The sequence below is a fragment of the Balearica regulorum genome, chromosome 2 (assembly GCF_011004875.1).
Source record: "Balearica regulorum gibbericeps isolate bBalReg1 chromosome 2, bBalReg1.pri, whole genome shotgun sequence".
Taxonomy (NCBI): Eukaryota; Metazoa; Chordata; class Aves; order Gruiformes; family Gruidae; genus Balearica; species Balearica regulorum.
Genome location: NC_046185.1, coordinates 32,385,597 through 32,398,869, shown reverse-complemented (window position 1 = coordinate 32,398,869; position 13,273 = coordinate 32,385,597). Strand labels below are relative to the sequence as shown.

General features: G+C 40.9%; 1 protein-coding gene across 1 annotated transcript in view; it reads left to right on the top strand.

The window, feature by feature from the left end:
* Positions 1-12,321, top strand: part of STMN2 (stathmin 2) — a 42,914-nt gene extending 30,593 nt beyond the window's left edge. The window contains exons 4-5 of the mRNA XM_075743846.1: positions 8,035-8,226; positions 10,970-12,321. Of these exons, the coding sequence (XP_075599961.1) occupies positions 8,035-8,226; positions 10,970-11,029 (252 nt within the window). The 3' untranslated portion in view covers positions 11,030-12,321. The remainder of the gene's footprint in view (positions 1-8,034; positions 8,227-10,969) is intronic.
* Positions 12,322-13,273: the final 952 nt, after the last annotated feature.

Below are 13,273 nucleotides of genomic sequence, written 5' to 3'. Positions count from 1 at the left end.
ACAGAAGATAAGATAGGAGTCTACAAAGTCATGAATGATAATGAGAAGATGAATAGGAACAATTATATTCTGTTTCACGCAGTCCAGAGGAGAAGAAACACTCAATGAAAGCATCAGACAGCAATTTCAAAACAGAGAGAGGGAATCACCTTTTCATGTGTTGTTTAATCAAGCTATATTTGTTATCACAGACTATTCAGAGATTATTAAAATATTATTTATTTCAAAAAGATAATAGCAAAATTGATAGAGCACTACCTTGTAGAAAATGATTTTATGAATGCAACCTCTGGCTCAGAAAATATGTAACTTAGTGACTGCTGAAAGCTAGGAAACTATATATATACATATATTTACATACATATATATCTCTATCTTCCAAGGAAAGGACCAGGCAGATTTGCCCAACTTCATCTGCACTTTCCCTAAGCATCTTCCACTTTCTGCTGCTAGACAAACCAGACAAACTTTTTCTGACATCCAGCATGGCAGTTGTTATCATACTTTTCAATCTATGTAGAGCAGCTGTCAGGCATGATCATTCTAGATCATGTCCTTCCAGCGCAGTTCTAATTAAAATCAAGTATAACTAATGGATAAGAATTGCCTTTTTGGAAAAAAATATTAATTGATTTCACACTGTTTAAGAATTAGGTTCTGCTCTGTTAATTAGGCAGTGTTCATTAATAAATTTTCAAACTCATGAGAACAGCTATACATACACTTCTAGTCTCCTGCTTATGCTGTTTCCTGTTTATCATTCTTGTTTATTCCCTTATAACCTTTTACAGGGCTCTTTCCTTTTCTCCCCCTTTTTGTCAACCTCACTTGACAGTCACTGTGACCTCATACTCTCAGACCAAACCAAGAGTTTCACCTGAGGCATTTTTTCCTTTTACACCATGTAGTGAGACCCATTTTGGCTAGTTACAGATTTGTCCTTTCTGTTTATGGAATCCTCTTTACAGCATGTCATTATTATCCCATTAATTTTTTGGCATATGTGTGCTATATTTTCCCACCTTGGTGGATAATCAGAAAGATTTTTTCATCCTTCCCCCTTGAAAAATTAGAGCACAGTGACATTGTAAGCAGCAGAAGTTTATTTGTTACAGAACCTTTAACATTTATCGATTTTTATCCAATTGGTCATGAATGTTCAGCTATTATTATATTTGATGTACAGACTTCAAGAGCCATATGTCGAGTTATATATCTTTATTGTCCATATTCAACTTACTAGCATAAAAATGAAACACTAAAGTGACGCACATTTCTACTGGACTTTGGATTATGGGAGAGAAATCATATCTAATTAAATCCTCTTAATGGCTTTGTATTGGGATGAAATTGAATCAGGCTCATCCCTAGTGCTTAGCACCACAAAGGATGCAGGAGAACAGTCATATTTTTTAACTTTCATGTGGCTGGATATAGACTTATAGCTATATGAGTTTTTAATACCATTACTATGAAATGCTGCAAGATAAGCCCTCCGTGCAGCCTAGCCTGGGCAAGGCTTGCTGTGCTCCCTGGAGCAGGCAGGCAGCCCGGGGCGTCTCTGCAGCATCGTGGCCGCACTCTGCGTCCGGCTTCAGCACCCGACTCGCTGCCCCTTTGAGCCAGCCCCACAGCCTGCCCAGAGGCACTTCTTAATACTCTCGATCCATCTCACCTTTGGCATTGAAAAAGCAACCCGTGCTTTACCGCCTGGTACAGCAGGCTGTGAGGGAAAAGTCTTCACCCAGGCAGGGAAGGCGGAGAGGAACAAATGCCCCCTCCTAGAAATTGCATGGGACCTACAAAGCTGCCGCTCCAGGCAAGAGGATCAGCCAGGATCAGCACCTTCCCTGGCAAAAGCAGAGCTTTCTTTGTTCGTCCAATTCATTCCTATTCCCGTCCTTGGTTTCCTGTAATTTGTAAGCGAGCAGGCTGGGAGGACAGGCACTGCCTGAGACATTTGCCTCCCGTCTTGCCCAGCTACTCATCTCCCTTTCTGCTACTGCTGGCCCTCAGCTGTGCTTGTGCAGAGAGGCAATACAGCATGAAATGCTTTTCCATTTAAAGGTCCCAGCAATATGTGTGGAATCAACACCAGAACTGAGTATTTCTGCCCCATTTTGATTTACACCACAGCATTTCCATATGTGGTACTTCACTCCTAATGTTTACAAAAGATAGGCAAAACTGCAAGCCGCTCCGCAGCTCCTCATCCAAAAAGCGTAAGCCTGTGGGATATGTGCCCATGGAAGATGTTTGCTACCAGCTAGCAGAGGGTTGGTGTTAGGCACCAGGGTCTGTCTCAGAGCACATGGAGTCATGAGCAGAGACAGCATATATCCCAGTGCTGGCAAAGCTTCTCTCCACAGTCTACTGTGGGCTTTGCTGCTAATGAACAGTCATAAGACAAAATGACATTGATCTTCATTAACTTTAAAATGCCAGGCTTCAGACTGCAGCAGATCAAGAAGTGCTTCATGAGCAGATAGGAGAACATCAGGTAGAGGGCTCAGGTGATATCGCTTGCATTCCTCCAACATGCCTTGTTCACCCCCATCAGTCACAACCCTGAGAGCAGCAATTTTGTGCCAGCTGAGGAAGAGGCAGTGAGTTTTCTTGAATCACATTGTGGATGGGCTTTTTATTTTTTTTACTCTACTTCATGTTCTTAGTAGTCCTGGCCTAAAGGTCCTTTGGTGACTGGACCAAAAAAAAGGATTCTCATCTAAATTCAAACAAAATTTTGCACCATCTGGTTTCAGTAGAAGCAGGACTTGACCTACGGTTACAATTCAGATGTCTCTGGCTCTCCAGCCATATGGCCATTTCACTCCTCTGCTCTGTGACCCCGTAGAGCAGGATCATGCCCCTCTTCTTCGTGTCTCTTTAGACTGCCATCACTTTGGGAGAGGAACTGCCTCTCCCTGTGTATTTGCACACTGCCGGCGACAGTGAGTCCTCACAACAGCTAGGACAGGTGCTAATGGAATACAAATAATAGCATTCCCAGTGAGGAATAGGATGTAACAGTACAGAGGTTTGAGGAAGCCAGTGCCATGAGCGAGGTCTTGAGTCTGTTCCCTTGCTTTTACATGGAAAAATCCCAACCTCAATTACTTCCTCTGAAAACATCACTACTTCAGCTCACCATTTCTTTCTAATACCTAGGCTTCACCTTGGCATTTACATTACAGTAGAAGCCTTTAATCCTGTCTTCATATTCTGCTCCATTAATAGTATCTCTTAAATACACAATACACTGAAGAATACCAAGGTTAATGCAGCTTCTGCTGAACAATTTAATTTTAAAAAATCCAGCCAGTGAATGAATGTGTTATGAAAGTGGAGCTCTCACGACTGGTAGTGTGCCTCATACATCCTAGTAACTAAGATGGTCGGGTGAATGCATTCAAGCTGAAATTCCCATTTTAAAAGCAGTTGTCTGAGCCCATTTCTTGATAAAAGTAATCCTTTAATTTTTATCTCTGCATAAATGACTTCACTATTTGGATGCACACATCAAAAATAGATAAATGTGAGAAAATAAAACACCTGTTACTGAGATAAGTAGAATTTTCTTCCTGTGAGTAATAATTAAAAAATATATGTATCTCCGAAGCCAGTTTTCATAATTTTGCTCATTAAGTGAATGTTTAGTTGTCTGCATCTATCTCTGGCCAACTAAATATGAGATGTGGATTTTCTTTTGAAGCACTAGTCTCTGAAAACTGGGGACACACGTGATCCTTTAGAAATATGACATGAATGTCATAGAAGTTTGCCTGTATTAGCCATCTTTTAGCATAGTAATACATTTCTAGGAGCAAATGTATCTGTACCAGGAATGTTTTACAACACTTATTCCTCTACACCTAGCATTAGACGCTGCAGCTGTACCTACATTGATTAAGTGTTGCTATATTTAAGAAGTCTTCTGAATATTCCCCCTTGAGGATTACTTTTTCTTTTCTCCACCATTCCATAATTTTCGCTCCTTATTAATCTTCTTTATCTTTTACCCCATTTCCAGCCTCTTTTACTCATTTCCTCACAACAGCTGTATAAAAAGTACATATCATAACCCATTTACAAGTGTGTTAGAACATCAATTCTCAAGGATTTGAAAATATCCTTTCCAGCATTTCAAACAATACAATCTCGAAAATAAACTTGGAATAAAACTTCCTACGTATGTTGGAATCCTGTATCAAGACCATGGGAGCCTAAACGCAGCAGTTAAAAGCCAACACAAACAAAGGGAGCCCCACTAGGTATCTGGGGTCATTCACTTAGCCATTCCTGGATGTGTAGACTTTGAACAGACAGGGTGGCCAAGTTCTTTTGCCAAATGTGTTGGAAACAGAAAATCGTTTGTCAATCCAGTACAAAAACATAACCAACCACCTTCCAAAATTGTCGTAAGCGGATTTCAAAAATGGCCCGAACCCCAGGGAAACAGGCAGACTCACAGCTGGGGTGTAACAGCATTAGAAGAGGGACGTCAGTCTAAATGACACTCTACCCTGTGGATGTTTTGTGGCGGGGAGGGGGTCTCTTTGTTTTGAACCGGTCCCGGGTACCTTGAACATTTTGAGGGAGGAAAAGGAATGCTCTTTAAGGCATATCGTAAAGGAAAATCGCATTAGGGGTGTGCAGTTGGTTCCTGAGGCCTGGTTTAGCTTTCGTTCAGACTCTTACTGGTGCCAATGCGATTCGCATCCAGTAAATACTGAATTAGCGTATAAAGATTTTCTTCATTATCATGCATTAGTGGACAAATTACTTTTGAATCTGTTGTCTGCCAGCGTAGCCTCCAGAACTGTGTGCACTTTGATATGGAACTCTAATTTTTCACTATTCTCCTGGATTTATGATAATAAGAAGCAGTTCCAGAAGGCAAAGGGTCTGAATGGAAAAAAACAAATCCTGAAAAATGGGCAAGTGCCCCAAAGTCTCAAAGGCATTTTGCTCATGCTCAATGTTCTTTTCAAAAATACTGCTTATAGGCACGGTCCAAATCTAACTTTTCATTATAGCATGTCCATGGGGCCTGGATATGTCCTTGGAAATGTCTGTTTTCCAAATCTGAAAATGCTTGATTTTATAACACTATATATATACATATTTAAACACCATGAAATGTTAGCTGTCCAAATTAACAAGTCACTTCTTAAATGTTTCATGAGAAAGGCTATTACAGTTAATACCATACTATCTTTTCTATTCAAACTCCCAACAGGAAGGGAAATAGATTCTTACATTATCAAAGTTACTTTTAGATCACTTAAGCAAAGGGTTCACAAAATTCATATCAGCAACCAAAATTTAATGATGATAACTTTTTCAAAATTAGGTGAAAGCTTGCCATTGAACAGTAAATTAAACAGAAAATGCAGAATCACTTCACAAGCACTGGTCAAACTGAGCTATTCAAGTTGGTCCAAAAATGGTAAAAGCAAGATGAAGGTGTTCAATTATTTCCATTTCACATTGTACCAAATCTTTCAATAAGTTTTTACATTTTTAAATAGCCTACAAAGAACTGTTAAATGCTAAGTATCTGAAATCAAATATTTTGCTTCCACAAAACTGATTTTTATTATATTATTATTAAAATTATTGATGTTTTTAAACTTAAGAGGCTTTTACAATTTTTCAATTAGACTACAAAATTCCTTCTTTGCGCAGCTCTTTTTTCGCTCTGGCTCATCCTCCTTCCATTCTAGACCAGTGAAACTCACAGAATCACAGAATGGTTCACCTAGAGGAGGTTGCACAGGATTGCGTCCAGACGGGTTTTGAATGTCTCCAGAGAAGGAGACTCCACAACCTCTCTGGGCAGACTGTGCCAGTGCTCGGTCACCCTCAAAGTGAAGAAGTTTTTCCTCGTATTCAGGTGGAACTTCCTGTGTTCCAGTTTGTGCCCACTGCCCCTCATCCTGTCTCTAGGTGCCACTGAAAAGAGTCTGGCCTCATCCTCTTGGCATCCACCCTTCAGATACTTACAGAAGTGTTGATGAGATCCCCTCTCAGCCTTCTCGTCTCCAGGCTAAACAGACCCAGCGCTCTCAGCCTTTCCTCATGAGAGAGGTGCTCCAGTCCCCTCATCATCCTCATAGCCCTCCGCTGGACTCTCTCCAGCAGTTCCCTGTCTTTCTTGAACTGGGGAGCCCAGAACTGGACACAGTACTCCAGGTGTGGTCTCCCCAGGGCAGAGTAGAGGGGCAGGATAACCTCCCTTGACCTGCTGGACACACTCATTAATTGCACCCCACGATACCATTGGCTGTCTTGGGCACACTGCTGGCTCATGGAAAGCTTGTTGTCCACCAGGACTCCCAGGTCCTTCTCTGCAGCACTGCTTCCCAGCAGGTCAACCCCTAACATGTACTGGTGCAAACTCCCTCTGCACCTGTCTGGGGACATGTTGTTCACATTTGCAAGATCTTTTGGTCTGCACAGCAGTTATTCTCCCTGAGTCAAAGATCCGAAAAACGCTTGCTCTGTTACTCTCTGTTCAGCGTATGCTGTAACGGAGGTAAGAGCAAGGCAGAGCCTTTGTAAGGTACCAACTGTTTCAGCAGACCATTCCCATCAGCACAGTTTGAGAAATGAGCCTTTAACTGCAACCAGGCCAGAGGTGAAAGCAAGTGCATTAAGTGGCCAAGATGGATGAAATTAGCTTTTTCCTCTGATCTCAAGCAAGCCATTACAGCCTTGCCAAACCAGATGTGTTTTACTCCAGTGTCTTGCTGCAAAATGTTCTGCCTGGCTTTTGCAGCCTTTTCTAGAATCTGCTTAATTTGCCTCATCAGTGCATTTGGCTTTATGTGCATCTTACCTTCGTTAAAATACTTGTTTTCTCCTCCTAGTTGGATCTTGCTCATGTAAAAGAATTGCAGCCTTTTTCACTCCATTTAAAGCCACATGATAGAATTTAATAGGATTCATTATCACTAATTGTAATTATTGGTTAAAGCCCTTAATTTAGGCCTTAAACTAATTCATTTTTATGGATAACAATGGCAACAGTGCATTGTGATCTGCAGTGAAATACACACTCAGCTTCCCAGAGCCATATTTCATTCCCTGATTTCTGTTTGGTTCTCCTGCTCCCTCTAATTTATTTTCTCCAAAAGCATACAATGTTGTTTATCATTTCTAAATAACCTCTCTGAAACATATGGTCTTTTCGGCTGACTTGCCTGGAGGATGGGCCCAATGCTGCAAGTTCTTTGGCTTGTCTCCTAGGATCAGTGGTTTCATGTTAGTAATTTGATTTAAAATAAATAACTTCTAAGCAATGAGTTTACAAAGACAAATAACACAGTATTGTGCATAAGCTGCATCCATTTGATTCCTACCGAAGTTTTCATCTTCCTTGCAAAATTTGGATTTGTACCTAAAAATAGCTTTTTTTGTTATTTTCTGTAGAATAAACCCCTTTTTTTCCCTTCCTTATCAAAGAGATGAAGCCCAACATAAATAGCATGGGAAAAAAGCATTGTCTGAATTGATTCTCTCTGTCTTTCACAGCAGTAAACTTCAACGTCTGTTATTAACTATTCAAGCACATTAGAGGATAGTCCAACCTAGATGAAAAATGCACCTCTCCTGTGTTGGCAACCTCCCTTTTAACACTGTACATAGCTTCAGCCCTCCATTGCATATCTCTGCAAATAAAATTTTCATGGCTAAGAGACTGCAGCTATCAGAGGTTGAGCAACCACGCAGTAACCCAGACAACCCAGGACAGTAACACATGACAGCATTTCTTGTTAACAGAAGTGCTTTGGACACTTCTCTGCCGCTGCCTAAGGCACATACATACCTCACATTTAGGCAGTGCCTCTAAGCCCCCTGTTATGGAAGCTAATCTGGTTTATACACAGAAGTGATCTTTCCAAACAGTGCATGTCACAACAAAGCAACAAACTTTTATGCAGTTTCCAAACTCAGTGGACTGTTGCCCTGTGGGACTTACTTTGCTCCACGTGAGTATTTCATTTCAGCTGCATGTCTTTCTGTTTCCAGTCCCAGGAGGCCCAGGTGCTGAAACATCTGGCAGAGAAGAGAGAACATGAGCGAGAAGTGCTTCAAAAGGCTTTGGAGGAGAACAATAACTTCAGCAAAATGGCAGAGGAAAAGCTGATACTGAAAATGGAACAGATCAAAGAAAACCGTGAAGCTAATTTAGCTGCTCTTATTGAACGTCTCCAAGAAAAGGTAACCACACCATCACTCCTCACCTTAGACTAGAGAGGAAAATATAATCAATATTTTGAAGAGATGTGGGTAGCTCTTATCTCAGTTGCTACACTTGAGCAATTTTTAAGTCAGAGCTTCTGATGCCTATCTAAACCACCACTCACTTTTGAAAAAGACTGAACTTCTGTAATCACACATTCACAGCATGGATGAGATTGGAAGGGACCTCTGGAGATCATCTGGTCCATCTCCCCTGCTCAAGCAAGGCCACCTAGAGCTGGTTGCCCTGGACCATGTCCAGATGGAGACTCCACAACCTCCCTGGGCAACCTGTGCTGGTGCTTGGTCACCCTCACAGTGAAAAAGTGTTTCCTGATGTTCAGAGGGAACTTCCAGTGTTTCAGTCTGTGCCCATTGCCTCTGGTCCTGTCACTGAGCACCACTGAAAAGAGCCTGGCTTTGTGCACCCTCCATTCAGGAAATTATACACATTGATGAGATCGCCCTGGAGCCTTCTCTTCTCCAGGCTGAACAATCCCAGCTGTCTCAGCCTTTCCTCATAGCAGAGATTGAGAGATGCTCCAGTTCCTTAATCTTCATGGCCCTTCGCCGCAGTGTCTCCAGAGAGAGGTTGATTTTCTAGCTTCTGAGAAGTGCTGTGAACAAATGAAAGTCACTTGTGTTTAGATTTCAGCTTTTAAGAAGAGTCATGAATCAAATCAAATAGTTGTCCTGTGGCTGTAGTTCTTGGTTTCTCACAGGACAAAAATGAAAAAATAGGGGGGAAAAATCTTTCCTATACATCAACATGGATCTGTTCTTCCATAAGTCTTGCAAATAAAAGAAAGTAAATTTTCTTGTGGAGATCTTTGGTACAGCCAGAGGAAACAGGTAAATCACAAACTCCACCATGCAGGACCAAGTGTGCCCTTCTCAAAAAAACACCACTTCCACACGAGAGAGGGAAACATGCACATGAGTGATCACTTGTTTCTCTCAGTGCTGAACTTTCTAATATGTTAGTAAATTGACTAACAGAAAGAAAATAGCTCTCAGTGGCTTTCAGTGAGATCTTCTCCATAAGCACTCCTGTTTCTTTGATGGAGACAAAAGTCTTAGAGAGCAGAAAAAAACAGAAACCAAAGGATGATGTTACAAGTGACTACGCAAATGGGATAATTCTTGTGCTTAAGAACTGTACCCAGATTACTTGACATTTTTGCATTAGATTAGTTTGCAGGCACATATCCCAAAGCTTATGAAAACAAAAGGAAAAAACAATTAGCCATCCTTGAGGTCCAAAAGGAAACGGGAAGGACAACGGAAGCATCTCTCTGTCCTAGGTTAATGTTAAAAGATTATTAAGCCCTGTTTCCGCAGCAATATGATGGCATATGTTCATCAAATACAAAGAAGGCTTCTGAACAAAGATAACAATAACTTATTTGGGAACATTTGTACAGACCAGTAATTTAAAATTGCATGATTATACAGGTTTGCCTGTATAGTCAGGCAAAAAAGTGAACCCTGAATATGCAGGGAAAAAAGTGAGATATCTGGGTCCAAATCTTCAAAAGTTACACAGAACTGTGGACACCCTGAGGTTTTGGTGTCTAGAAGTGCCTACAATCAAAGCTAACTTCTGTATACTGCAGTTAACAGGAGCAAGGAACAAGTCCCATATAAAATCTAGCATTCAGAATTATGGATCTTATCAGAAACTGTGATTTACAGAGTCAGTTGATGCAATAAGCTCTCTTGGCCTGTGATCCATAGACACTAAAAAAGACAATAAAAAGGTAATTGTTGATTTCAGTGAATTTCTTACAGTAAAAGACCTTCCAATGCATGGAAATACCTAGGGAGTGCCTTAAAATGAAGTCAGCTAGGGATGGATGTTTGCTTCTGTAGTCACCTTGTACTTGTCAGTTGGTTGTCTGGGGTTTTTTTTCAGTGATCAGACACAAGAGGTAAAAATCTGATAGTTTGACAGTTGAAAGGAGAGAGGCATAAACCAAAAACCCTAAAACCCAGAAGCTGCCAAAAATAATAGTTTTATAAACACCCCAAGTAGAACATTCCTAAATTCATTTGACAGCTGTTGTTCCTGACCACAGGCCCATTTCCACTGACCTATCTGAATATACAGTGGCTCAAATAAGTGTGTGTTAATTATGACTCCTTTGTAAATGGGAAGACAGCACGACTGGAAGTGGACAGAAGGGCCTAGCATTGACTTCTGGTAACCGTGTCCCTTCTCCATCACAGCCAGAGGAAGAATGGAGAGGACAGCTAGCTTCATCATTGTGTCTAAAGGGACATTTGAGATGTTCAGATTGACCCATTTTAGAGGAACTAAATGCTCAGACCTTTATATATGGTTCCTAAATGCTATAGATAACACAGTAACTAACACTTGTGCATACAGTGTGCAAGCAATTAATTCAAGCCCACTCATCCTTCCCTATATTTAGTTTAACACCTGGGAATTCAAAGAGTAAATGTGAGCACGTGGCACATTTTATGCTGCAAGCAGCACCTCTCTGTGAGGGCCTTTAAAATGAAACTCTGTGAGGTGCCCAGGATTATAAGAGCACATCAGATAAAAGACTGAGCTGCATCCTTTAAAGATGGTTGTGCTGTGAAATAAGTTTTGCACAGGCATCAAATGCACAACCTAAACGAATTGTCATCAGGAGTCTCCCTGGGAAGACGGAATGAGAAAGAGGTTTGATTTTTTTCCCTTCTTGATATTTTCCAGGAGAGGCATGCCGCAGAGGTCCGTAGAAACAAGGAGCTCCAGGTGGAACTGTCTGGCTGAAAACAGCAATGGTGGATGTGACCCATCCCCACCATTAGTAAACTTCCCCTGCCTATATTATTATGGATCATGCGATATCAGTATGGGAAATGTATGACATGGTTTAAAAAAAAATCAAGAACTCAATAAAAAACTTTAAAAAAGAAACAAAAAATAAAAACAAAAACAATGCGGTCTCTTTGCAGAATGATTTGCTTGATGTTTAAAAAACTTGGATCTTATTTTGTAAATACTTACATTTTTGTTAAAAAATACAAGTATTGCATTATGCAAGTTATTTCATAATCTTACATGTCCTGTAACAGGCTTCTGATGTTGTCTATTTCCACTCAGTTGAATTTGCTGGGTCTGTTCATTTGAAGCACCTCACGTCTAATTCCATTCCCTGCGACTTTCATTCCAACCACCACGAGGTCAGTAGTAGTTCTATGGTGCTAGAGACCAGTCATTGCCTAATAACCTAGACTGCTTTGCCATCAATAAGCTTTGTTGAAACAGTGACTAGATCACAGGTATCGTGACTTCACATTCAGCTGTCCAAGACAAAAGGCTCTTAAAATGTAGTTTCTTCAAATGCAACTTACGCTACAGGACTCTGTAGTGTGCTATATAATTGAGGTTAAATGGCCACGTGCAGTACTTGTTGCTTCTGCTTTTTGAGGTGAGAGGCAACAAATACAGCTGTGCAACAGAATGAAAGCGAGTGGGATCAGTTTGAGGCAAATTTAAGAGGCACATTGTAACCATCAAGCTATGACAAATTCTGGATGATGCCAAACAGCCATACAAATGCTAATTGTAAAGTGAGCTTAATTCACCACTTGAAAATTTATTGATGGAGCAACTAATAGATAGCATCAAGTGGCTTTATCTGTAGGTGCCATGATCTATGATACTTATCTGATGCTACCACATTACATGTCTAATAGTACAAGAGGCTACCGAATATTTCACCTGGAACCCGTGAGCCAGTTGTTACCTTTTTTTTTGACACTGCTGACTTCCATTCGTCATGACCTTTACTCTTCAGTGTTAGCTGACCCTACCTAGTGACAGACATCTAGGACTAAGAGGGCTGAAGCAGGAGGAATGACTAGACAGGGTGTTTGTGCCAAGTACAGTATCACCAAACCTAACACATCATCCCCAAAATAGCTGCAGTTTTGAAGTTGTCCCTACCCCCCCTGGAGGTTGCTGCCTGCATATTCTACTCTTCATTAGTGCTATTTTCCTGTATGTCATTGTGAGCAAGCTGTGATTAATAAAGAATTGGGGTTCTGTGAACTGAAAAAGGGCTTGTCTCTTCTCTCGCTCCATTACTTCTCTGTGAGGTGAAAACCTAATGTAGTCGTAAAACCATGGAAATGAGACTTAAATAAGACCTATTAATAAACCAAGCCTATTTCTCTGGTAATACAGGAGTAACCCCTGCAATGTGTTTTCCAGTGCTTAGGCTGGTTGGTTTTAAAGATTACTGCATAAACTATAAATGTGACCTCCAGCACTGAATTTATTAAAAAAGAGCACTAGCTACACACATGCACATGCACTCCTTAATCCTGACAATATTGGGGGGGGGGAAGGAATTTTCGGAAAGAAAAGTGAATAATGTAACTCCGGGTACATACATGAATAGCTGCAGCAAGACCCTGGCTGTTAACACACTGATTTTCAGGGTAAAAGGGGTTCATTTATAGGATTTATTGAAGAACACAAAATCACTAGGGAAGCTGCCGAGCTGCCGAGCTGAGATATAAAATTGGATTGTACCTCATTTAGAGCTGGACAGGTGATCGAAAATTACCTCTAGTATTAGTTTTCTGATTTAAAGTCATGAAAGTAGTATCATTTACTTTCTCTTTGGGAGAGAGGGGCCAAAAGCTCCCAATCTGCAACAGTCAGTTTCTGACCCATGCAGCCTATTTTATTTCAGAGCCAAGTTATGTCCCTGGAAGACTTGGTCCACAGTCAAAAAGCAGCAGAAGCTGATCCAAGCGCAAGGCTGCAAGCTCAGCTTTGTGTTCAATGAGCTCTGTACCATGGAATGAGAGTACTCCAACTTGTTACGGCAGCTGGGTTTCCTTGTCTAAATTCCTTGTCTTTCTGGCAAAATTACCAGAAGTAAACCTGCCAAAGAAGCCAAATAGCAAACTTTGAATCTGGATGTCATGAACTTCAGCATTGCTAAGTCTTCAAAGTTTGCATTTGCTTTAAGCCTCAGCAAAAAAGATCATTCAGTCAAGC